The sequence below is a fragment of the Haliotis rufescens genome, unplaced genomic scaffold, assembly GCF_023055435.1.
Source record: "Haliotis rufescens isolate VD_foot unplaced genomic scaffold, xgHalRufe1.0.p SCAF_1, whole genome shotgun sequence".
Classification (NCBI taxonomy): Eukaryota; Metazoa; Mollusca; class Gastropoda; order Lepetellida; family Haliotidae; genus Haliotis; species Haliotis rufescens.
In genome coordinates, this window is record NW_025963779.1 from 72,103,059 (window position 1) to 72,130,169 (window position 27,111).

General features: G+C 40.2%; 1 protein-coding gene across 1 annotated transcript in view; it reads left to right on the forward strand.

Moving 5' to 3' along the window:
* The window catches only part of LOC124139720 (solute carrier family 35 member F4-like), a 72,154-nt gene that overhangs the window by 19,110 nt on the left and 25,933 nt on the right, over positions 1-27,111 (forward strand). Inside the window, exon 2 of the mRNA XM_046507007.2 lies at positions 24,358-24,631. Within this exon, the coding sequence (XP_046362963.1) occupies positions 24,358-24,631 (274 nt within the window). The remainder of the gene's footprint in view (positions 1-24,357; positions 24,632-27,111) is intronic.

Below are 27,111 nucleotides of genomic sequence, written 5' to 3' on the forward strand. Positions count from 1 at the left end.
TCAATACACACACATATGACGTACGTTTGCGAACACCCATGTGACCTGTATTTCAATACATACTTATGACTTACGTTTGCGAACACCCATGTGACCTGTATTTCAATACACACACATATGACGTACGTTTGCGAACATCCATGTGACCTGTATTTCAATACATATTTATGACGTACGTTTGCCAACACCCATGTGACCTGTATTTCAATACACACACATATGACGTACGTTTGCGAACACCCATGTGACCTATATTTCAATACATACTTATGACGTACGTTTGTGAACGCCCATGTGACCTGTATTTCAAGACCTACTTATGACTTACGTTTGCGAACACCCATGTGACCTGTATTTCAAAACATACTTATGACGTACGTTTGCGAACACCCATGTGACCCGTATTTCAATACACACATATATGCCGTATGTTTGCGAACACCCATGTGACCTATAATTCAATACACACATATATGCCGTACGTTTGCGAACACCCATGTGACCTGTAGTTCAATACACAGAGACCTGCCTCACTGGTATTATCACCCACATTGCCTGATATTTCTATATATGGAGGCTAGCTCGCGAATGTGTTTTGGGATGGTAATTGTCCTGTACAAATAATAAACATTTGCGAGCTACATACACGGTGTATTCCTAATATAAGATATTTACAATTTACCAAAAACGCACGTGAATATCTCTTTATCATATGTCATTCTAAAGCTCTATCATCAAAAGGGGGTATTCACATCTATCACAAACGGTACATGAACATGTTTACTTGAATCTGCGCATTAAATGTATTACGTCACAAATTTAGTCGTACAGTGAACATACGGGTAACAGGCAACATACGGGTTCCAAATGAAACTTGTTATTAAGAGAGTGGCGTAACTACCATGTGGGAAAAAGACTCGTCTAGCCTATGAGACTAGAGTCTACCTAGTCATAACATTGTTCTAACGTTAAGAAAATCAGGCATATGTCCCACGCAACGACAATATGAAATGAAGTGAAATTTCGAACCTATTGGAAGCCGCAGTGGTTTACAAGCACAGGTATAGGAACTGATGGACCTACTCCTTCCGTCTTAGCTTAATTCCTTTGCAGTTTATAGCTCCAATGTTCCCAACACTAGTAAAAGGCCTCAGCTACATCTCTTAGATACTGCTAATTGATATCAGATTGTTATTTTGATAATGATAACAATTATCCCAATAATTACCCCCGATGGTGCATTCTGACTCAATAAAAAAAGACCTACCCGATCTGTTTCATATTTACCCGTAAATGACCCCAACGGATACAGTTTTCATTCGTTGTTTTTTTCCTGCCGAAAAAACTACATATTATACGATAAATCACTGCATCCTGAAATATTTTCATATCTTCCTTAACTTCTAAAACCACAACATGGACCATCAGCCAGTGTCACGCCCATGGTGGAAAACGTGTGATCTGTGTCACGGTACATGATACTCTCTAGCTAGACAGTCATACACATATCTTGTTAAACACTCACCTCATTAAATAATACAAGGTTATAAAATTTGCATAAAGTATCAAGTAAAACACACGTTTTAGCATGAATCATATGAGACAAAATCTGTTCAGGAACTAAAATCCCGACAGTTGTTATATTTTGAAATATCTTTCCTTAAAATTTAAAAGAATGCTTGGACTACTGTAGAGGTAGTAGAAGTAGTAGTAGTAGCAGCTGTAGTAGTGATAGTAGAAGTAGTAGTAGCAACAGCGCTATTATTATTATTATTATTAGTAGTAGTAGTAGTAGTAGTAGAAGGAAACTCTGGCATTTTCTCTTCTAGTGCTGTTGTTCTAAATGCGCCCATCCAGTATTTGTCGTAAGCTACATGTATATGAATACATATCGATATGTTGTAACAGACAATTAGCTTTTCCAATAGAATAATCATTGGCTTCGTATAGCCTTCACCTTGGCTTACATCCGAACATTGATTTACGAGCTTGTTATGATAAAAATATAGATGGAGTCTCTGACATTCATTTTGGAGTTGGAAGAACGCGAAGGCAAGAAGTAGCTCTGAAACGTCGTGACAAAGAATAAAAGTGACAAGTATTCAAAAATATAAATATCAGTCGACTGTGGACTGCTGGAGTGGAGCTTGTGTTACGGACATAAGTGCATGTCTATGTCATGTCGGGAAACGAGATCTGCTTCACGTTTTTGTATATAGTTCCCTGCGTCTCTGTTAAGGTGTTATCACTACAACGTTATTGCTATGGCGGTATGACGAACACGTCATTGCTACGGAGTTATCACTGCAGAGTCATTGCTACGGAGTTATCACTGCAGAGTCATTGCTACGGAGTTATCACTGCAGAGTCATTGCTACGGAGTTATCACTGCAGAGTCATTGCTACGGTGTTATCACTACAACGTTGCCGTTACGGTGTTATCACTTCAACGTCACTGCTATGGCGGTATGACTATAGTGCCACTGTTACGGTGTTATCATTACAGTGTTATTGCTACGGTGTTGTCACTACAACGTTGCCATTACGGTGATATCACTACAACGTCATTGCTACGGTGTTATCACTACAACGTCATTACTAAAGTGTTATCACTACAACGTTGCCATTACGGTGTTATCACTACAGTGTCATTGCTACGGTGTTATCACTACAACGTCATTACTAAAGTGTTATCACTACAACGTTGCCATTACGGTGTTATCACTACAGTGTCATTGCTACGGTGTTATCACTACAACGTCATTACTAAAGTGTTATCACTACAACGTTGCCATTACGGTGTTATCACTACAGTGTCACTGCTATGGCGGTATGACTATAGTGTCACTGCTACGGTGTTATCACTACAGTGTCATTGCTACGCTGTTATCACGACAACGTCATTGCTACGGTGTTATCACTACAACGTTGCCATTACGGTGTTATCACTACAACGTCACTGCTATGGCGGTATGACTATAGTGTCACTGCTACGGTGTTATCACTACAGTGTCATTGCTACGGTGTTATCACTACAACGTCATTACTAAAGTGTTATCACTACAACGTTGCCATTACGGTGTTATCACTACAGTGTCACTGCTATGGCGGTATGACTATAGTGTCACTGCTACGGTGTTATCACTACAGTGTCATTGCTACGCTGTTATCACGACAACGTCATTGCTACGGTGTTATCACTACAACGTTGCCATTACGGTGTTATCACTACAACGTCACTGCTATGGCGGTATGACTATAGTGTCACTGCTACGGTGTTATCACTTTAATGTCATAGCTACGGTTTTATCCCTACACCGTCATTGCTACGTTGTTATCACTACACCGTCGTTGCTACGGTTTTATCACTACACCGTCATTGCTACGGTGTTATCACTACAGTGTCATTGCTACGGTGCTATCACTACACCGTTATTGCTACGGTGTTATCACTACAGTGTCATTGCTACGGTGTTATCACTACAGCGTCATTGCTACGGTGTTATCACCACAACGTCATTGCTACGGTGTTATCACCACAACGTCAATGCTACGGTGTTAATACCACAGCGTCTATGCCACATCCCTACTAGGACTAAAACGATAAACCGCAGTCACGATAAGATATGAGCAGGTATACTGTGTTTACTAAATGATAAACATTTAACGCGACACACCTACATGATCATACTAAGACGTACACTTATGGGACTGTTATTATGACTTTGTTGGTTACAAATGTTTTAAAAGGACTCCTCTGACGTAAATACCAGGAATCAACATTCAATGCCGACCTATCCCCCATGTATCAGGTGGGACAAATTACTTTTTTCACAACACATTTCTCACGATGTCCAGTATGTCCAGCGAAAAACGTTGTTGCTTTTGACAGCTATTTCTTATGAATATGGAAATGGTTTTGTCGCTTTTATTTTTAAAACAAAACAGTATTTGTTTCAAAAGACAGTGCCGAGAGCATGCAACCGACTTTAGGTCACCAATCATAAAGTATTCTTAAGTACTTCGTAATGCCAAATGCTTGAGCTTAAAATATTATCCGGCGTACATTATCTGTACTTTAATATTTAATCACCAAAATATAGAAACTTGGTACCACTAATTCAATGTTCTGTATTCTGTTGTATTTACGCACACAATGCCAAACTGACACACAATACAAGAAATTGATTGAACTCATTGACCGAATTGTCTCACTGAATTACTAAAACAGCTTCTTCAGTCCTCGATTGTCTCTTAAATTGTAAAGTCAGTGGTAGTAATGTTCACGAAATCCGCCTCTCACGCCGCCAAGATTACCCGTGCAGGATAGCACAGCACGGCACCAATGCAAGGTTTTTCATATTCTCCCCAGTTCTACCTCGAACAGTCTCACTGTTCTTCTGTTCTATACAGTCTCACTGTTCTTCTGTTCTATACAGTCTCACTGTTCTTCTGTTCTATACAGTCTCCCTGTTCTTCTGTTCTATTCACTGTTCTTCTGTTCTATCAATTGCTCTTCTGTTCTATTCACTGTTCTTCTGTTCTACCAATTGTTCTTCTGTTCTATTCATTGTTCTTCTGTTCTATCAATTGCTCTTCTGTTCTATTCACTGTTCTTCTGTTCTATCAATTGTTCTTCTGTTCTATTCACTGTTCTTCTGTTCTATCAATTGTTCTTCTGTTCTTGTCACTGTTCTTCTGTTCTATTCACCGTTCTTCTGTTCTATTCACTGTTCTTCTGTCCTATTCATGGTTCTTCTGTTCTGGTCACTGTTCTTCTGTTCTATATATCGTTCTTCTGATCACTATTCTTCTTTTGCTGTTCTGTTCCGTTTTCTTTTCTTTTCTTTTATTGTTCTTCTGTTCACTATTCTCCTGTTCGCTATTCTATTTACTGTTCTTCTATTCTATTTATTTTTCTTCTGTTCATTATTCTTCTGTTCTCTGTTCTATACACTGTTCTTCTGTTCTATTCATTGTTCTTCTGTTCACTATTCTTCTGTTCGCTGTTCTTCTTTTCTTTTCATTGTTCTTCTGTTCACTATTCTCCTGTTCGCTATTCTATTCACTGTTCTTCTGTTCTATTCATTGTTCTTCTGTTCATTATTCTCCTGTTCTCTGTTCTATACACTGTTCTTCTTTTCTATTCATTGTTCTTCTGTTCACTATTCTCCTTTTGCTGTTCTATTCACTGTTCTTCTTTTCTATTCACTGTTCTTCTTTTCTATTCATTATTCTTCTGTTCACTATTCTCCTGTCGCTGTTCTCTTCATTGTCCTTCTGTTCCATTCATTGTTCTTCTGTTCACTATTCTCCTGTTTGCTGTTCTGGTTACTGTTCTTCTGTTTTATTCATTGTTCGTCTATTCCCTGTTCTTCTCTTCTAATCAGTGTTATTCTGTCCTATCCACTGTTTTTCATGTTCTATTTACTGTACTGTTTAAGATCCTTTTAGCCATGTTTTGTCTGCCCTGCATTTCTAAGGCATTAACATGTTAGACTCAACTCATAAACCATATGTAACTGTGCAAGCGAAAACAATTCTGTCAACTGAAAAGTAATATGTAATTATTCACGCCATTGGAAACTATAGAAAGCATTTCAAGAATAGCGGGAAGCATTTGGTGTAGTCTTTTCAGTCGTAATGTCAATTGTAGCCACAAGCTTTAAGAATAACCATGTATATATGCGTGTGAGTGTATGTGTGCTTGGTGTGTGTGCGTGTGTGTGCGTGTGTGTGCTTGAGATTTGGTGGGTGGGTTTCTCGGCAGGAAAAAACAACGAATGAAACGGTAAGGTCAACGCACTAACTGACTCTGACCGGAAACACTTGACTGTTTGATGGCCGTTAATACCGAAAATCAGTGTCTAAAAAGCAAGCATTGGCTCTTGTCAGTGTCCGACTGTCTAATCATTGGGACATAATATATCAATGTGCACATTGCAAGCTAACTTGCCATGTTTAGGTATCGTTTGTAAGAGAATTAAGAATGACATTGTATGATGAAGAGGTTATCATGCTCGTGTGTTTTAGGATGGTAAAATCCGTGTATTTGGAATAAATACTATGTATTTACCTCGCCAATCTTCACAATGTCCTGCTGTATAGTTTTGTGTGGTATTTTCAACGTACCTAAAAGGTCGGGGAATATCGATGACTTTGTGTTTTCGTTTTCTTTACGAAGACGTTTCATTGTTGTGCCTGGCTTGTCTATTTTTTCTGCCCATTTACTATTCTTTTGTGAACCGGCGTAAGTGTCACCATGTGGGATTTGAACCCGGGTCTTCGGCGTGACGAGCGAACGCTTTAACCACTAGACTACTCCAGGGATCCCGATTCGACTCACGAATAAGTTCGATATATCAGTGGAAGACTTAAAACACTGAGAAATAGGGACATCAGTACATTGATCCATGCCAAGGAGACACAATGACACCCAGTCAACAAGGTAACCCATTTAACTAAACAACGCTTAAATGGGCATTTAGTTAAATGACGCGGTATTTTGACAACGTTCTTCATTTTTTAGGGTTTGGCCCTTCACTGAGCATGTAGACATTGACGACCAAGAACTTCGCTTACCACCCTAGGCTCCAAATCAGGTTATGTTTGTCGGTTTCCAGTCTGAGTCAAATATTGGCCAATCATAAATGTATTTTGGACATGTTTTCATACCCATCACCATGTCATAACATCATGGCTGACCTTTGACTTTGCCTTTGGGCTGGAGGAATCTCGTCTTCATCATTGGTTATTAAAATTAATATTTTCTTGTGAAGTGGGCGAACCGCCTCTTTATTAATGCCTTCATTTCAACTGAAGTGTTGCCGCAAGCTACAAGAGCCATCTCTTAGGCAAATTGATCAACTTTGAGACATTAGTTGGTTTCTGAAAGTGGTAGAGCATTCGTGCTTGAGTACACGGAACCTAGAGAGGAACACACACGCGTATCAGTATATTGCAACACTTACACAGCCTCACAGCTGTGTTGGCAGATTTGTATTTTCGCTAATGATGTACTTCCTCTTGGTATTATTCTCCCGCAGACTTATTATGACATATTCTATCAGTCAGGAGCATCGACCGACACTGAAACATGACAGAAATCGATGAATGCACTCTTCTCATTTCTATTTTTCTTAACATTGTCTTCAACGAAATCAAAGACCAAAATAAACCAACAGTGATCGTTGGTACAGGTTATCTTAAGAAATTCTTTGTCACACTTTAGAAATTATTTAGAGATCTGTCACGATGTCGTCATGTAATGTTGATCCCACATCTACTCGTACATGCAGGTTGCGATACCTGCACCTTTAGAGAAGGAGGGTGGCCTGGACTTTGACAATGTTTGTTTGATGTTTAACGCCGCACTCAGCAAAATCCAGATACATGACGGCGGTCTGTAAATAATCGAGTTTGGACCAGACAATCCAGTGATTGACATCATGAGCATCGATCCACGCAATTAGGATACGATTACGTGCATCAACCAAGTCAGCGATCCAGACCACCCGATCCCGTTAGTCGCCTCTTATGACAAGCATGGGTTGATGATGACCCCGGATCTTCACAGGTCCTTTGACAATGTACACAAGCATGTGTACCCATCCACTATTACTGTCCTACAGTTACTGGCCGCAATGTTTTATCTTTTATTATCTGTGTTAAAAGGGACCGACAATTTGATATTCTTGGGGCTGTGATTGTGTATGGAGCTTCAACTGCAAAACCACATATATTTTTATTTAAAACTGTGAGCCTGAATTAATTAAAGAAAAATACATTGCAACAATGTATTCTTTGTGGCAGCAATTCCTTTTTTTCTTGAAGGATGCAGTCAGACCGTTCTTAACAACTTGTTTCAAATTTGCAGACAATTAGTTTGGGCTCCTTTTAAATCCACTGAAGTAATGCACTGGGTATTCATGTTAAACTGCGGCATGGTATCTCAGTGAGCTATGACTAAAATTTGGCATATGTCCGGACTAGTACAAGCAGACACACACGCACGCAAGCACGCACGCACGCTAGCACGCACAAACACCTCACCAAATAGTGATGATACCAGGTGTTCGACAAAAGGTGAGCGTATACTGCCTCGCCGATGGCACCCGTCACACACACATGCAAAGTAAAGTCAAGTTTTCAGCTGAAACAAAGACGGAGACATATGGTACAAGTCAAAATAGGGAATTATGTCAAACATCATGTAAGTAAGTCAGACCTCATCATCTGCCGCCAGACCAGATACGAGGCTGGGGCTTGTTGTTGTACAAGAAGTTGGATTTGTTACTGTCCACGAGGCTGGGGGGTTATTGCTGATGCACACGAAGTCGGGTTAGTTGTTGTACACGAGACTGGGGATGTTGTTGCTGTAGAGGAGGCCGGGGTTGCTGCTGTAAACGAGGGTGGGGGCTGCTGCACACAAGTCTGGGATTATTGCTGCTTTAGACGAGGGTGGGGTTGTTTCTGTCCACGAGGCTGGGGATGTTGCTGTAGACGAAGCTGGGAATGTTGTTGCTGTACACGTGGCTGGTGTTGTTCTTGAACACGAGCCTGATGTTGTCATTGTAATTGTCTCTTTTGTAATTGAAGAATTAAACTGCTGATCTCAGTTCAGAAGATTGCAAAGAAAGAGAAAGTAGTGTCACATCCTGACATGGCATATACGAAAAGTAAGCAACAACACATCTCTTTTCAAACATTTTCTTCCATTCTTGATGGCGTAGATTTGCTTCTATCTCTTCGTGTGAATGTCTTCCGGTGTTCACCCGGTGCACTGTGTAATAGCAGGGTGAGAACATTCGGGTAACCCAGAGAACACAGAGACACTGTGATCAATTGCCAACTCCATAACAACACCATCAGCAGCTCCTTCGCCTCCCAGATGCTTTATACGTTCGTATGTTGAGTGAGTGAGGTGATTTGGTTGAATACCTCTATGGAACTCAAATTTCGGAGTGTTTTGTTGAATAAACGAGGAACTAGGTGATGGATCAATGCATTCATACATATTATTTTATGTTGGCAGCATTTCATCAACTATAGTTAGTCCTACCTGTTACAAAATATATAAAGCATAAATAGTGACTTGTAAAATTACTTTGTACTCACCACGTGGTTCTTAAATACCACCAGCCAACTTCTGTTTTGAACCAACAACGTCCATCGTGTATGTTTCTATCACATCACATATTACTAGTTGGACAAAGTAAATTCCTCAAACGATATCATGCTGAATCCATCATTCATCAATATGTTTTAGCAACTTGGCTGTTGAACTAAATGAATTATTTTCATGTCTCTCGTGGTACGGCCAACGGATGTGAAACAAGGATACCTTGAAAGCAGTAACACACTCAGAACTATCTCCTGAGGATCAAACCCATAATAGTTGTTACACGATTAACTAAGCACTGTCCGGCAATACTACAACTGTCTACTGCATGTGTATTTAATACTGTGTGCATATCGTATTGCTCTCTCATCCTACTCAAAGGCGGATGTAGCTGTCATCATGTTCTTATTTATGACATTCTGCGATGTTTTAAAAGCACGTAACTCCAAACTTATCCCTTTGGTCTGAAGTATTACGAAATGTGGGGAATCGAACCCGGGTCTATCTGAAAAAATTTCATTTTAAATTAAAATTTAAACAATTATGAAATATAATTAAACATATTCTGTTATTCTGTTAAGGCATGGTGTTTTTTGAATCCATAAAATGTCTATATCTTAATTCCTCATAATAACGAAGGAGGGCAGTTCAAGATGAGAAGGAAACATTTGGTTTGAATCGTTTTTTGACTTCACAAGCATTAAATAGAAGCGACAAACCCATTCTATGATCATAGGAACTCTCTGCTTAAAGCGGAGTCAATTGTACGAATACGACTATATCATGACTTTGTAAAATCACTATCAAATAGTGATGATATAGCAGGTGTTCGTGAAAAGGTGAGCGTATACTGCCCCACCCGTCACAAACACATGCAAACTCAAGCTACTCTAGTTTACATTGAGAAGTTAAATATAGGTCAAAATATGTTCAGAAATTCGTTCAGTTTGTAAAATCAGATGATACATATCATAATATTTCAGTATTGAAGCAATCGATCCAAATGTTGACAGTTGGTATTCGAGTATTGTTTTGGTCCATCACTTGATTGTCTGGTTTGTTTTCAGGCCGCCGTCGCATGGCAGTACTGTGGTGTGGCAACAAACATACATTTTTTATGCAACATGATTGTGTGAGTTGCTGCTGGTAGTGCTGGACAGTATTACCCTTTTGGGGAGCACCTGGTGTCATCACAAATTTTTTAGTGATCCGTTTACGCCCAATGAAATCTGTTTCGATGGATAGTCGAGACTGGTTATTTCTTGGCTTTGATGTTATATATAGCATGCCTTCTATATTGGATTAAAGTTTCAAGGCGTAATATATTTATTCAAGGTCTACCGTTCTTTTGATCATAGTAAGGGAGGTACGATCTTGTGGTTATGAACCGTGGCCAGAGCTGTACACTAGCTAGTCCACAGCACCAACGTCAGTCCAGACACAAATCTAAGATGACACAGAAACAAGTAGCAATAGTTTCATCTAAATGGACAGGTACTATTCCTGGCGTGCACACGGATCGGACGTGCATTCAAGTCTACAGATGACCTTCTGAGATGGCTCGGTTTGATGTCATTGATTTCATCAGAGAGCTCTTGCTATGAAGGTTATAACTGGACGGAAATCAGCGGCGCTCTTAAGATCTCATTGTCCTCGTATGAGCTCCACCTCCTCGCCTCCTCCTACTTCGTGAGGAGACGTCATCGTGTACAACAACGTCATGCACTGTCAATAGTCTTTCAACGTACTTGTTCCGCGTGTTGTCGTCAGACACATGCAGCTTCTCTCCAGTGGTTATTTGGAAACTTTGGCCTGATTGAAAGCAACATTTGGCATATTTGTTTCTAATATGTTTAAATCTATATTAAGATTGCACATGTATGAAACCAATAAAGTAATATCCTCCGCAAGAGAGCTTGGCAACGTGCTGAAAAAGGTCGATGTTCTTCCATCTTCCAAAGGTATGGGCGTCCACAAGCTTATTTATCAAAGTCTAGTTTCCATCCTTGCCACATCAAGCCTACTTTCCTGTACTAAATATGATTGGACTATCGCACATATGGATAGTCCAATCAGAGAACGTTACACAAAATTAACATCCGGGTTCCGAAAACATAGTCGCTGCCTTAGCTTTATCGAATTTGTGCTGAAGTTCTTTCACCAGTTAAGCAAAGACAAGTTTTAAATATAAGTACTGTGCTTGAAAGCGTGAGATTATTCCCAAACTGGTACACAATCGAAAGAAAGTGATTTGCCACTGCCTGTCTTTGTTAACACGTGTGTAACACTTTTCCAACTAATACTTTTTTTCAAATTAACAAATAAATGATTAACAAACTAGACGAATAATAAGGAATATTTTTGTGTGCATTTTTCGAAAGATAACAGTCACAAATTGTAAAACAATCTTTAAATTATCATCATACTACTATTGGTTAGAATGTCAGAATCAGTGTTGGGTTAGGGTAGTGCCAAAATATTAAAGCAAGTATAAGCAGTGTATGATATTCATGTGCTAAGAACTATATGGGCTTAGAAAGTAAAATTACATGCTTGATAATGACATCCGGGTGTCCCGTAATGATACGTCTCTTGTGACGGACAGGTGTTTCGTAATTACAGGGGATATGTGATATGATGTCAAGCTATTTCACAATGACTCGTGTATGGTCGTAATTACAGGGTTCTGTGACATGATGTCAAGCTATTCCATAATGACTCATGTATGGTCGTAATTAAAGGGGTTCTGTGACATGATGTCAAGCTAATCCATAATGACACGTGTATGGTCGTAATTAAAGGGGTTCTGTGACATGATGTCAAGCTATTCCATAATGACTCATGTATGGTCGTAATTAAAGGGGTTCTGTGACATGATGTCAAGCTATTTCGTAATGACTCTTGTATGGTCGTAATTACAGGGTTCGGTGACATGATGTCAAGCTTTTTCATAATGACTCGTGTATGGTCGTAATTAAAGGGGTTCTGTGACATGATGTCAAGCTATTCCATAATGACTCGTGTATGGTCGTAATTAAAGGGGTTCTGTGACATGATGTCAAGCTATTCCATAATGACTCATGTATGGTCGTAATTAAAGGGGTTCTGTGACATGATGTCAAGCTATTTCATAATGACTCGTGTATGGTCGTAATTACAGGGTTCGGTGACATGATGTCAAGCTTTTTCATAATGACTCGTGTATGGTCGTAATTAAAGGGGTTCTGGCCAATGATCATAATCTGGGTGAATCCGACATTCGAGTAAGTGAGTGCGTAAGTAGGATTTAACGCCGCTTTTAACAATATTCCGGTTATATCGCGGCGTGTCAGCTTAATATAGGAGGAAAGCCCGAAGTGATGCAGGTCTCAGGCGTTTACCTCTTTTGGTGAAACCTACGAGCGCGGGTATGGTGCTGACAAACCTAGAAACATAATTGGGGCGAACCAGGATTCGAACCCACAATCATAGGTTTCTGGCGTACCCAAGAGACGCAGCTCTGCAAAGTGAATCGCGGCGCCTTAGACGACTGGGCCACCCTGCCTCCCCGAGATTCGAACCCAAGATCACTTGCACAGCTTGCTGACTAGTATCGCACAGCTGCACCACAGTGCTGTTGACGAGTAGTGGGTGAGTTAAAATTTAACGTCGCATCGGCATTGTTTCAGTCATATAGCGACGAGTATTGACGAGTAACCCTTCGTGGTGATACTTTGAACAAACACCTTTTTCACCAGACGTTTTGTCAAGTTTTACAGAGGGATATTCCGCTTCATTAATCCTCAATAACACGAATCCCGGGAACAAAGTTGGATGCCAACTTCTTATTGTGGATATGCACACATGGTTTCAGTGTGTAGTTGACTTTATACCCCTTCTTTTCCTTGTCCCAAACGTTGCGATACCACTATTAAACGTTGTTCTTAGTTATAGTTACAACACACCAAGACGAGTTGTTTGGGCAGTAAGAGCACAGTTTGGCTTGGCATTTGATTGACAGACAAAAGGACCGAGGGGCGGAGCCCCGAGGTGATCCTTTTGCCTGTCAATCAAATGCCAAGCCAAACCGTGCTCTTACTGCCCAAACAGCCAGTAGGTGGGTGTGTTGTAAGTGACTTGTAGCACGGGTTGCGACGGTCATTCCAAAATTGCGCGAGTTTGTGTAAAATTTAGTGACGTATAATATGACGTTAACTTTTAAATTCTAATTGTTAAATCAAGTGTAAACTTTCGAATTTTCAAAGGCACATTAGTAATGTCAACTATTAATTTTCCGAATTTAGCAAAATGCGTTCTGTGTCCAGTTGTTTTTATGTTTGACAGTTACATTGTAATCTTTTAATTAAGTTATAAACATTTCTATTGTTTTTTGTTGTTTATTTACGTTATTACTCTTGAACACTGTGTACAACACTAAAGAAACATTGTAAGTTTGAAATTTCTCAAGCTAGTAGGCGGGGCTTGCTGATCTTGGCATCAGCCAATGGTAATAATCTTTATCAAACCGTGCTCTTACTACCATGATACAGCACGGGTAGGATCAAAGGTACCGCTCGCAACCCGTGCTACATTTAAAACATAATCTGTAGAAAAGCAAAAGAAAAGATTATTGTAACACATCCCCAAAAGTGACTTAACGAGTGTCAGTTTTACAGCATGTTATCTTTGCTGAAGCCCTGTGTCCACACCCCTCAGTAACACAAATCAACGTTCTTGGTCAGCGATCACCCACCCACTACTGATTGAGCAATATCTGAAACTCGTCAATCTACAGCTCATGTAATAAAATGGTCTTGCACGTTGAGAATATCGCATCTGTTTGATTCATCTGCAAACACACCTGTCGACATGTTTGAAACAACGTGGAATGATTAATACTGTTACTTTGGTTGCTTTTAGTGTTCAGAATTAAAAACACAACTATAGCGTTCTGGTGACAGTGTGCGTTATGGAATCATGATTTAGCTGCTGATGACTGAAATGCATGAATAAGTCACTGTATGACGTAATCGGGGCCGGGAAACGTACCCGGCTTCGTGAGCATGGGTTTCCAGTTTAAACATGGCGGCAGGTATTGTTCAAACATACCATGCAAAGCTCGCTAAATGAAACATATTATGGGTTTAAATTATCTACTTCTGAAAGTTAATAGGCACTGATGGGAACAGTGATGACCTTGGATGGAGTTAGTTGGTTTCCAGTGTTCGGAGTTGACCCCACCAATGGCATGACTCATCCAAAATAATAGAATGAGATGAATATACGTTATTGTTTTGTAAAGTAATTAAAGTCCTGTATATAAAAACTTAGAGTCGTATATAATAATGCGTCCATTTATGTCACCATAATGATCCAGCAAACCTCCTGCTTGAATGGTTGAGCTCACATGGACAGACTTATCATCTCAGTGTATGGCACCTTGTCCATCGCCCGTCTTAAACATTAACTTCTTCTGTGTCTTCTCTACGTGTCTTCTCTACGTGAGTGAGTGAGTGAGCGAGTGAGCGAGTGAGTGAGGTTTAACGCCGCTTTTAACAGTATTCCAGTCATATCACGGCGTGTCAGTTTAATGTGGGAGGAAAGCCCGCAGTGATGCAGGTCTCGGACGTTTAGCATTTCGGTGAAACCCACGAGCACGGGTATTGTGCTGACAAACCTAGAAACATAATCGGGGCGAACCGGGATTCGAACCCACAATCATAGATTTATGGCGTGCTTAAGGGACGCAACTCTGCACAGCGAATCGCGGCGCCTTAGACGACTGGGCCACACGTGCCCCCGTGTCTTCTCTGAACTTAAAACAACAGTGAAATTAAAAATTCATATTTTGTTCACATTTTGATGTTATTTTGGTCTTTTTCGTCGCCATAATTACACCAGCGACCGAGTACGATTTTAAGCCGCTTAAGTGCATGCACGTGTGTGTGTGTGTGTGTGTGTGTGTGTGTGTGTGTGTGTGTGTAAGTGTCAGAGAGATACCATGTCGCAGTTTAACATGAGTACCCCACTGAAACACAGTATACTGACTCCGAGCCGACCAGTCCTTGCGAGCGCCAGACAGGGTAACAACAAGTACCATCTTTTAACGCCTTTTGGTATGACGTGGCCGGGGATCGAACCCCGGACCTTCCGCTCTCCGGGCGGACGCTCTACCACTAGACTAAGGAGTTGTTGTGGTGTTAAGTCGCTTCTGCAGGTGTAATTAGGCAACTGGTGGAACTAAATCTGCAATATCACGGCTGTCTGTAAATTAATGACCAGGCAATCTAGTGATTGACATCATGAGCATCGATCCATGCAACTGGGATCGATAACATGCATCAACCAAGTCAGCGAGCCTGTTAGTCGCCTCATACTACAAGCATAGTCGCCTTTCAGGGCAACGGCATGGGTTGCTGAAGACCTATTGTACCCCAGATTGTCACGTGCGTGCGTGCGTGCGTGCGTGCGTGCGTGTGTGTGTGTGTGTGTGTGTGTGTGTGTGTGTCCGCTTATACTAGTTCGACTAATGTCTATTTCATAGTGCTAGCCCACTGAAATACTCTACCACTAGATTACAGAGGCGATCCGATCATATTGATCACTCATAGACAACATTTGAGAATAATGTATCACATTAAGATTTTCATTAAATGGGCTGTTTTTAAGGAAACATATTTGCCGAACATCACACAGCGGACTTCAGTTTTTATATCATGAATCTCTTTACAGATAATGCATTTTTATTATATCCAGATATCGCAACTTCCCTGTCCTCCTGGCATATCAGAGACAAAGTCGGAGAAAACCTTCATTTCTAATGCAGAAACATCTCTGAATCTGGCACTCGCCGTACATTGCTCACGCGTACACATGTAAATATTTCAAGTATTATAATATTATAAGTATTAAAGGTAAAATATATTCTCTTTTCTACGGGATTTGACCATATTTCGGAGAAACAATCTAGGAATAATAATTCATATTTTATCTCAGAAAGTGTATTTCGTGTGAAGGCAATATACCAATAGTTATTATCCTTTTGCTTGGGATTGTACGTTAATTTCAAAATTTAGCCCTGTCTGGTTTTGGATGTAGTTCACACCAATTTAACATAGAAACAGGAAGATCTATTCGGCAACCAAGAGAACTGTGAGTGAACTGTGTAACTGTATCACCAGTGAGGATTTGCAGTTTTCATAATGTCATTGGGTAGGTTTATTTACTTGTTTACCGACCTCGTTGTTGGCATAATGAGATGATGTCTTCATTGGTGTACCATATATATCTATCCCTCACCTCCTGCAGCCCTACCCACCTCCCTTGGTCACATTGGTGTACCATATATATCTATCCCTCATCTCCTGCAACCCCCCCGCTCCCTTGGTCACATTGGTGTACCATATATAACTATCCCTCATCTCCTGCAACCCCCCCCCCCCCGCTCCCTTGGTCACATTGGTGTACCATATATATCTATCCCTCACCTCCTCCGGCCCTCCCCCTCCCTCCCTTGGTCACATTGGTGTACCATATATATCTATACTCACCTCCTCCCGCCCTCCCCCTCCCTCCCTTGGTCACATTGGTGTACCATATATATCTATCCCTCACCTCCTCCGGCCCTCCCCCCCCCTCCCTTGGTCACATTGGTGTACCATATATATCTATACTCACCTCCTCCGGCCCTCCCCCTCCCTCCCTTGGTCACATTGGTGTACCATATATATCTATCCCTCACCTCCTCCGGCCCTCCCCCTCCCTCCCTTGGTCACATTGGTGTACCATATATATCTATACTCACCTCCTGCAGCCCTACCCACCTCCCTTGGTCACATTGGTGTACCATATATATCTATCCCTCAACTCCTCCGGCCCTCCCCCTCCCTCCCTTGGTCACATTGGTGTACCATATATATCTATACTCACCTCCTGCAGCCCTACCCACCTCCCTTGGTCACATTGGTGTACCATATATATCTATACTCACCTCCTGCAGCCCTACCCAGCTCCCTTGGTCACATTGGTGTACCATATATATCTATACTCACCTCCTGCAGCCCTACCCACCTCCCTTGGTCACATTGGTGTACCATATATATCTATACTCACCTCCTGCAGCCCTACCCAGCTCCCTTGGTCACATTGGTGTACCATATATATCTATACTCACCTCCTGCAGGCCTACCCACCTCCCTTGGTCACACTGGTGTACCATATATATCTATACTCACCTCCTGCGGCCCTACCCACCTCCCTTGGTCACACTGGTGTACCATATATATCTATACTCACCTCCTGCAGCCCTACCCACCTCCCTTGGTCACATTGGTGTACCATATATATCTATCCCTCACCTCCTGCAGCCCTACCCACCTCCCTTGGTCACATTTGTGAACTGTAGAATGTGAATGAATGGTACAGTTTGACAAGAAATATTTAACAGAATAATAACTTTGAAAATATTTGGTAATGATTTATTTGAATATTTTGTAAATACAGAGTAGTATTTTGATCGCCAATGCCAAATGATGGAAACTACGCTCAATAAAATATGAAATACATTTTATGCAGGGTTATATTTGAATACAGATTTATGTATATAACCAATTAAAGGAGAAATTATGTTTCCTAAATAAAAGTAACCATTTGTATATTAAATTTTGTTCACGTACAAAGCATTTGGAGTTTGATGTAGATATTAACATTGACCTATGGTGTGAGAGAGTCTTCGCTTAACACACAAAGCACTTTTATCAAGACAACACATTGCAGATCATACGCTTCACTTCATGGGCCCCGAGTCTGATACAGCTTTAAGCAAGGGACAAGGGTGTTTAGTAGCTGTATCGATTGGTGAAAAAACGTCTTTCAATCGCAACACATCCGTCCGAAATGTTGATAGGTAAACACTTTTGTCTAAAGTATTTCTTCAAGGAAGTGATGGTTTCAACGTGCTTGACACACTTATTCCTCTAAAAGGTAGATAAACACACTTTTACACGCAGAGGTCCTGTGTATAACCTCCTTTGATTGAAAAAAATACCAATTGCATGTTGATGGCAAATATGCGATATTGGACCGAGAGCGGAAATGGGGATAAACTGATTTCATGTATGATCTCACCGGGGGAAACTGAAGGAGAGAATCCATCCACGATCTTATCTCGGTTGGCGGCAGCGTTATTGAAGAAAGCCAGTCCGTTACTGTTTCATTTGGCGTGTTAATAGAGTGTTGCTAGAAAGGTCCTGTTAAACATATGGCAATTGTCTCATTGCGTTAAGTGATATCATAAAAAGCAAAGCCTTCGCAAACTTCAGTCACTGTTTAATGTTAAATAGGCCATTTCTCCAACTTTGTTTCATGTAATCAGCGAAGATTTCAGTCCTGAGCCCCCAACGATTATATAATTATTGCTCGCATTATTGTTCAACAACCATCCAGATCTAGTTCTGGTTGCCTGCAAGACATAGTTATTTGATCAGGTTCCCTACAAAACCATCAACGCAGCATATTTCCGCAGTCGTAACGCATCTGTTCTCTCAGTGACATACCGAGGTATATATGATGCTAAATATTGCATACCGTCTCAAGGCCTGCCTCAGCTCGTGACATTCCTTTAATGAACGAAAGTATCTTGAAACATGATCGACCATTTAGATGGAGTAGTTTTATCTTGAGGGGAATAACGATGCCAGTTAATGTCAAATTAAGACACAGTGAGTAGTACAGTAGATCAAACTGTTATCCACAATCAGTAAGTAGTATAGATCTTACTGTTTATTCATATGAATAATACAGAAGATCTCTAACTGTTGTTTATCCACATTGAGTAGAAAAGTAGATCTAACTTTTGTTTATCTACACTAAGAAGCATGTAAATCTTGATGTTGTTTATCCACGCTGAGTAGTATGTAGATCTTGCTGTTGTTTATCCACACAGAGTTGTATGTACACCTTACTTTTGTTTATCCACTCTGAGCTGTATGTAAATCTTGCTGTTGTTTATCCACACTGAGTTGTATGTAGACCTTACTTTTGTTTATCCACTCTGAGCTGTATGTAAATCTTGATGTTGTTTATCCACACTGGGTTGTATGTAGACCTTACTTTTGTTTATCCACTCTGAGCTGTATGTAAATCTTGCTGTTGTTTATCCACACTGAGTTGTATGTAGATGTTGATGTTGTTTATCCACGCGAAGTAGTATGTAGATCTTGCTGTTGTTTATCCACACAGAGTTGTATGTACACCTTACTTTTGTTTATCCACACTGAGTTGTATGTAGATGTTGATGTTGTTTATCCACGCGAAGTAGTATGTAGATCTTGCTGTTGTTTATCCACACTGAGTTGTATGTAGATGTTGATGTTGTTTTTCCACGCTAAGTAGTATGTAGATCTTGCTGTTGTTTATCAACACAGAGTTGTATATTGATCTTGATGTTGTTTATCCACACAGAGTTGTATGTACACCTTACTTTTGTTTATCCACTCTGAGCTGTATGTAAATCTTGATGTTGTTTATCCACACTGAGTTGTATGTAGATGTTGATGTTGTTTTTCCACGCTAAGTAGTATGTAGATCTTGCTGTTGTTTATCAACACAGAGTTGTATATTGATCTTGATGTTGTTTATCCACACAGAGTTGTATGTACACCTTACTTTTGTTTATCCACTCTGAGCTGTATGTAGATCTTGCTGTTGTTTATCCACGCTGAGTTGTATGTAGATCTTATTATTGTTTATCCACACGGAGATGTATATTGATCCTGATGTTGTTTATCCACACTGAGTAGTATGTAGATCTGACTTTTGTTTATCCTCACTGAGTTGTATGTAGATCTTGATGTTGTTTATCCACACGGAGTTGTATGTAGATCTTGATGTTGTTTATCCACACGGAGTTGTATGTAGATCTTGATGTTGTTTATCCACTCTGAGCTGTATGTAAATCTTGATGTTGTTTATCCACACTGGGTTGTATGTAGACCTTACTTTTGTTTATCCACTCTGAGCTGTATGTAAATCTTGCTGTTGTTTATCCACACTGAGTTGTATGTAGATGTTGATGTTGTTTATCCACGCGAAGTAGTATGTAGATCTTGCTGTTGTTTATCCACACAGAGTTGTATGTACACCTTACTTTTGTTTATCCACACTGAGTTGTATATTGATCTTGCTGTTGTTTATCCACACGGAGTCATATGTAGATCTTGATGTTGTTTATCCACACTGAGTTGAATATTGATCTTGACGTTGTTTATCCCCACTGAGTTGTATATTGACCTTGCTGTTGTTTATCCACGCTGGGTAGTATGTAGATCTTGATGTTGTTTATCCACACTGAGTTGTATGTAGATCTTGATGTTGTTTATCCACACTGAGTTGTATATTGATCTTGACGTTGTTTATCCACACTGAGTAGTATGTAGACCTACTTTTGTTTATCCACACTGAGTTGTATATTGATCTTGACGTTGTTTATCCACACTGAGTAGTATGTAGACCTACTTTTGTTTATCCACACTGAGTTGTATGTACACCTTACTTTTGTTTATCCACACTGAGTTGTATTGTTTATCCACACGGAGATGTATATTGATCCTGATGTTGTTTATTCAGACTGAGTTGTATGTAGACCTGACTTTTGTTTATCCACACTGAGTTGTATGTAGACCTTACTTTTGTTTATCCACACTGAGTTGTATGTAGATCTTGATGTTGTTTATCCACGCTGAGTAGTATGTAGATCTTATTATTGTTTATCCACACGGAGAACTATGTTGATCCTGATGTTGTTTATCCAGACTGAGTTGTATGTAGACCTGACTTTTGTTTATCCTCACTGAGTTGTATGTAGACCTTACTTTTGTTTATCCACACTGAGTTGTATGTAGATCTTGATGTTGTTTATCCACGCTGAGTAGTATGTAGATCTTATTATTGTTTATCCACACGGAGATGTATATTGATCCTGATGTTGTTTATCCAGACTGAGTTGTATGTACACCTTACTTTTGTTTATCCACACTGAGTTGTATTGTTTATCCACACGGAGATGTATATTGATCCTGATGTTGTTTATCCAGACTGAGTTGTATGTAGACCTGACTTTTGTTTATCCTCACTGAGTTGTATGTACACCTTACTTTTGTTTATCCACACTGAGTTGTATGTAGATCTTGATGTTGTTTATCCACGCTGAGTAGTATGTAGATCTTATTATTGTTTATCCACACGGAGAACTATGTTGATCCTGATGTTGTTTATCCAGACTGAGTTGTATGTAGACCTGACTTTTGTTTATCCACACTGAGTTGTATGTAGACCTTACTTTTGTTTATCCACACGGAGTTGTATGTAGATCTTGATGTTGTTTATCCACGCTGAGTAGTATGTAGATCTTATTATTGTTTATCCACACTGAGTTGTATATTGATCCTGATGTTGTTTATCCACGCGGAGATGTATATTGATCCTGATGTTGTTTATCCACACGGAGATGTATATTGATCCTGATGTTGTTTATCCACACGGAGATGTATATTGATCCTGATGTTGTTTATCCACACGGAGATGTATATTGATCTTGATGTTGTTTATCCTCACTGAGTTGTATGTAGACCTTACTTTTGTTTATCCACACTGAGTTGTATATAGATCTTGATGTTGTTTATCCACGCTGAGTAGTATGTAGATCTTATTATTGTTTATCCACACGGAGATGTATATTGATCCTGATGTTGTTTATCCAGACTGAGTTGTATGTAGACCTGACTTTTGTTTATCCTCACTGAGTTGTATGTAGACCTTACTTTTGTTTATCCACACTGAGTTGTATGTAGATCTTGATGTTGTTTATCCACGCTGAGTAGTATGTAGATCTTATTATTGTTTATCCACACGGAGATGTATATTGATCCTGATGTTGTTTATCCAGACTGAGTTGTATGTAGACCTGACTTTTGTTTATCCTCACTGAGTTGTATGTAGACCTTACTTTTGTTTATCCACACTGAGTTGTATGTAGATCTTGATGTTGTTTATCCACGCTGAGTAGTATGTAGATCTTATTATTGTTTATCCACACGGAGATGTATATTGATCCTGATGTTGTTTATCCACACTGAGTTGTATATTGATCCTGATGTTGTTTATCCACACGGAGATGTATATTGATCCTGATGTTGTTTATCCTCACTGAGTTGTATATTGATCTTGATGTTGTTTATCCACACGGAGATGTATATTGATCCTGATGTTGTTTATCCACACTGAGTTGTATATTGATCCTGATGTTGTTTATCCACACGGAGATGTATATTGATCCTGATGTTGTTTATCCACACGGAGATGTATATTGATCCTGATGTTGTTTATCCTCACTGAGTTGTATATTGATCCTGATGTTGTTTATCCACACTGGGTAGTATGTAGACCTTACTATTGATTATTCAAATGAGTAGAACAGTAGATCTAACTGTTGTTTTATCCATATTGACTAGTTCTGTAGATATTACTGTTGTTTATCCATATTAAGTGGTAAGTAGAATTTACCGTTGGTGCCAGGTGGTTGCATGTTTAAGATCCAAAGCAAACGCTTTAACCACTAGGCTACCCAACCGCCCCACGTCTGTTAGAGGTTTAATAGATACTTAACATACTATGCATCATTACCTTTATCACCTAAATGTTGTTCAGTTTCATTCACTTCACAGGGGCGGCCGGGTAGCCTAGTGATTAAAGCGTTCGCTCGTCACGCCGCAAACCCGGGTTCTATTCCCGACGTGGGTACAATGTGTGAAGCCCATATCTGGTGTCCCCTGCCGTGATATTGCTGGAATATTTCTTAAAGCGGCTTAAAACCATACTCACTCACTCACTCACTTTACACGGTGGTAATAATCTAATCTGTAAGTCATCAAATATTCATTTAATATGTAACGTCAACGTCAGAGAATAACCAGTGTCTGAAACAGATACATTAGGCCTAAAAGACAAAATAACGGTTAATATTATATGAATGGATCACTGAATATCAGTGATGACACCAGGTGTTCGCCAATAGGGTAAGCATGTCTTGCCCTAACAATACAAAACAAATTACAAGTCGACGTACTTAAAATACAAGAAAATCTTGCCTTTTCTATCCAATTCCTAGTGTGTATTCTGACGGTAACTTAAAAAGGTAAGATGTGTGATAGCTATCATTGTATGTCATTTGGATTTTGAAAAGTAACAACGGTAAATTCATGATGATGTGGGATGAACATTTCACAACGAGATAACTGTAGAGTTGGACGTGCAAACTAAACAAAGATGACATTTCTTGACAATGGTCATGCGTAGCAAGACGATTATGATTAAACTTAACAACTACATGTATATGTTAATACCCAGTGTATACTCCATAGGGAGTTGGGAATGAAATCGAATGCGTACTTTCCTCATCACCATGAGTTTTACGCCGCTTTTTGCGATTCTCCAGGAATACTCACGGCGGGGAACACGAGAAATGGGGTTCACGCATTGTACCCATGTTGGAAACGAACGAGAGAGCGCTTTAACCCCTTTGATGATCAGCGACTGACAATGATGATACGAGTGCTTTAAAGGACGACATCGTGGTTTTACAGGACTTACTATTGTTGTATTAAGGGGGTCTGATACAAAACAAGAAAAAATGCAATTTAGTAAATAAAACATGGCGATTACCTGATCTGTCAAAGCGTATCTCATTATTCTCATGACAAGACCAGAGAATTTCAAAGCTCCAGATCTTTTCACTGGTACAACCCAATTCCACAAGGCCAAACAAACTCACCAGCTTTCAACAGGCAATCAGATACAGCTCATCCTACCATTTGCCAATTATCTTGGTGCCATGTTCCAGCGTAGTGTGGTGTCGTGTTGTGGTAAAGCGTGGTGAGCTATGTTCTCGTATAGCTTCCTGTCTACTAGGATAGCGTAGGGTCATGGTCTAGTATAGTGTGGTACTATGTTCCAGTATATCTTAGTGCTATGTTCTAGTGTAGTGTGGTGCCATGTTATAGTGTAGCGTGGTGCCACTTTCCAGTATAGTTTGATACCATACATGGTCTGTTGTCGGTCCATAACCCGGCCACTATGCCATTCTTCTCTGGGGTCCGACCGTACTCTCGACAGAAGTCAGGCGGGCAGCGGTCAACTGGACACGACTATGGTTTGTGTAATATATGTAATCAAAGAGGCTAAGTATATTTTATTTGTTTCAGATGTAGAGAACCCAGCCGCTCCTGCCCAGGCTTACAAACCGTGCTGTGAATTCACCGAGTTTCACCGGAAGTGTCTTTGGGGTGTGCTTCTCGCCATCTTGATAGCTGTCACGTGGGTTGCGTTTTCGGAACTGGCCCAAAATGCCAGTCAGCCGGGTTTCGACGCTCCCTTCGCCCTCTCCTACTTCTGTACGATGTGGGTGACCATGTTCTTCCCCGCGTACTTGCTACTGGTCAACGTACGGGGAAGGAAATCACCAAAGGACATTTTAAGGTAACATATATATTACGAGTCATGCTTTGACTGGTCGGTGAAATTGTGTGTTGGACGTTCACGTGCTGTTCACCCCTCTAATACATGAGAGTGAAGCGAGTTTAAACCGCACTCAGCAATAGTGGTTGATATTATTAACATTGTACGATGGCGATCAACCACACCGCCATCTTTTAACGACAATCATAGGTTGCTGGGACCTATTCCAGACCAGTGAAGATCCGGGGTAGAATAGGTATTCAGCAACCCATGCTTTCCGTAAAAGGTGACTATGCTTGTCGTAACAGGCGACTAACGGGATCGGGTGGTCAGGCTCGCTGACTTGGTTGATGCATGTCATCGAATCCCAAAAGCGTAGATCGATGCTCATTATGTTAATCACTGGATTCTATGTCCAAATTCGATTATTTACAGACCGCCGTCATATAGCAGGAATATTGCTGAGTGTTGCGTTAAACAACAAACAAACAAACAAACAAATCTAACCCGGAATCCCCTCGCGGACAAATATATGGTGTGCTGAGTATTGGTTAAGGGTCCATGTCTTTATTGATGTATCTGGCGAATCCCTTTCGTGGTGTCTCCCCTGTTGTATGACTAGAACCTTAAACTATCTTTCGTTGTCGACGTGGAGGGATCGAAGAAGGATTAGACCGTATTCCCTATTACCGTCATGATAATAGTAAAGAACGACGCCTACGGTTCTCATTTCCTGTCTTAGTCTAGCCGTGTAATTAGTGCCTTCAATTTAATTACAATCAGATCCTTTACTCTCATACAATACATCTGTGTGAATTTCCGAGGGCACCCCCATATATGGTCACGTCAGGGGAACATTATAATGAACCAATCAACATCGAGGCTTTTAAATTCTTGAAACGAGTGAGCGAAGCATTCAGACAGTCATATTTGACTTCTGTATCTCAAAAAACGAATTGAATCGATAGGTTACGACTGTAGATACATAAGGCCACGACGTTATATTGTTGTGGATATTTCCTATACCATGAACTCCGTGACTTCTACACCTAAAAGGGAGTACCAGCAAAGGCATACTTGTGTCCTGTGTGGGTCTTTATTTTCAAGTCGACACGTTTCAGAAAACTGGCATCTTATTTGCCCCAAAACACACGCATTTTGCATTCTGATCTAAAGTTCTTTTAGGGTTTCGACATATCTCTAACGCATCGGAGTGAAGGATATTAATTTAATGAGATGGTGAACGGTTCACCTTAAGTTTGATTCCCTACATCCCAGTCAAAAGGATGAAACCCATTTCTGGTATTCTCCCGTTTTGGTGTTTCTGGAATTACTGAAGAAAAACAATAACGCTCAATTTAAGATAATGTTCCGTGATACATCTGAATTGTGTAATCAGACACAAAGGCGAACTAATGTAATATATAGATTGACAAAGATTGACAAAGCGATGAAGCCAAATGTAGGTAGTATGTCTTTGTTTGTTCGTACCACGCCCAGTACATCGTCCCGCTGGTCACTTACAAAAAGATGTTCTCTATGAATACTCTAAATTATCAGGTATAATCCCAGTCAGGGCAAGTACATGTGAGTGTAGCGTCCTCATCGAGTAGATCAATGCACAATGTCAGGCAACAGCCTGATAGTCATACTATCTTCGTGATGACAAATCAGCGTGTGTCGACAGTGACATTAGGAGACGAGCACATCCACGTATAGACACATCTTAATCCACGAACGCCATTAAGATCTACGGCACAATGAGAAGTAATAAGGTGCTTAAGTCCTGATCTTTCATATTAATTATATGGTATTGATCAGCAGTCTGAAGGGACAATTTCCTGCAAGCGGGATACAGAGACGGGTCAACTATTGTGTTGTGCTTAATCTCACAAGAACACGTGTTGGGCATATAAAGAGGATAGTATATGAGTGTTCATGTCATACTATGTTTACGACACATGACACGTCGTGGGTTTCAGCAAAGTGGTAAACGTCTAAAACCTGCATAAACTAGGGTTTTCCTCCCACATCTAGCTGACACGCCGTGATATAACTAAGATAATGTTTAAACAGTCAAACAAAACTCAATGAATATTGCTGATAAAGGAGTAAATTGTTTGTGCTGTGTGAAACGTAAGAGCCGTGGACAGTTATTGCTAATGATTTTGCTTCTATCAGTAAACAAGATGGAGTCACAGATATACGCATCAGTAGACGAGATGGAATCACAGATGTATGCGTCTGTAGACGAGATGGAGTCACAGATGTACGCATTGATAGACGAGATGGAGTCACAGATGTACACATTAGAAGACGAGATGGAGTCATAGATGTACGCGTCTGTAGACGAGATAGAGTCACAGATGTACGCGTATGTAGACGAGATGGAATCATAGATGTATGCGTCTGTAGACAAGATAAAGTCAGAGATGTACGCATTGATAGACGAGATGGAGTCACAGATGTACGCATCGGTAGACGAGATGGAGTCACAGATG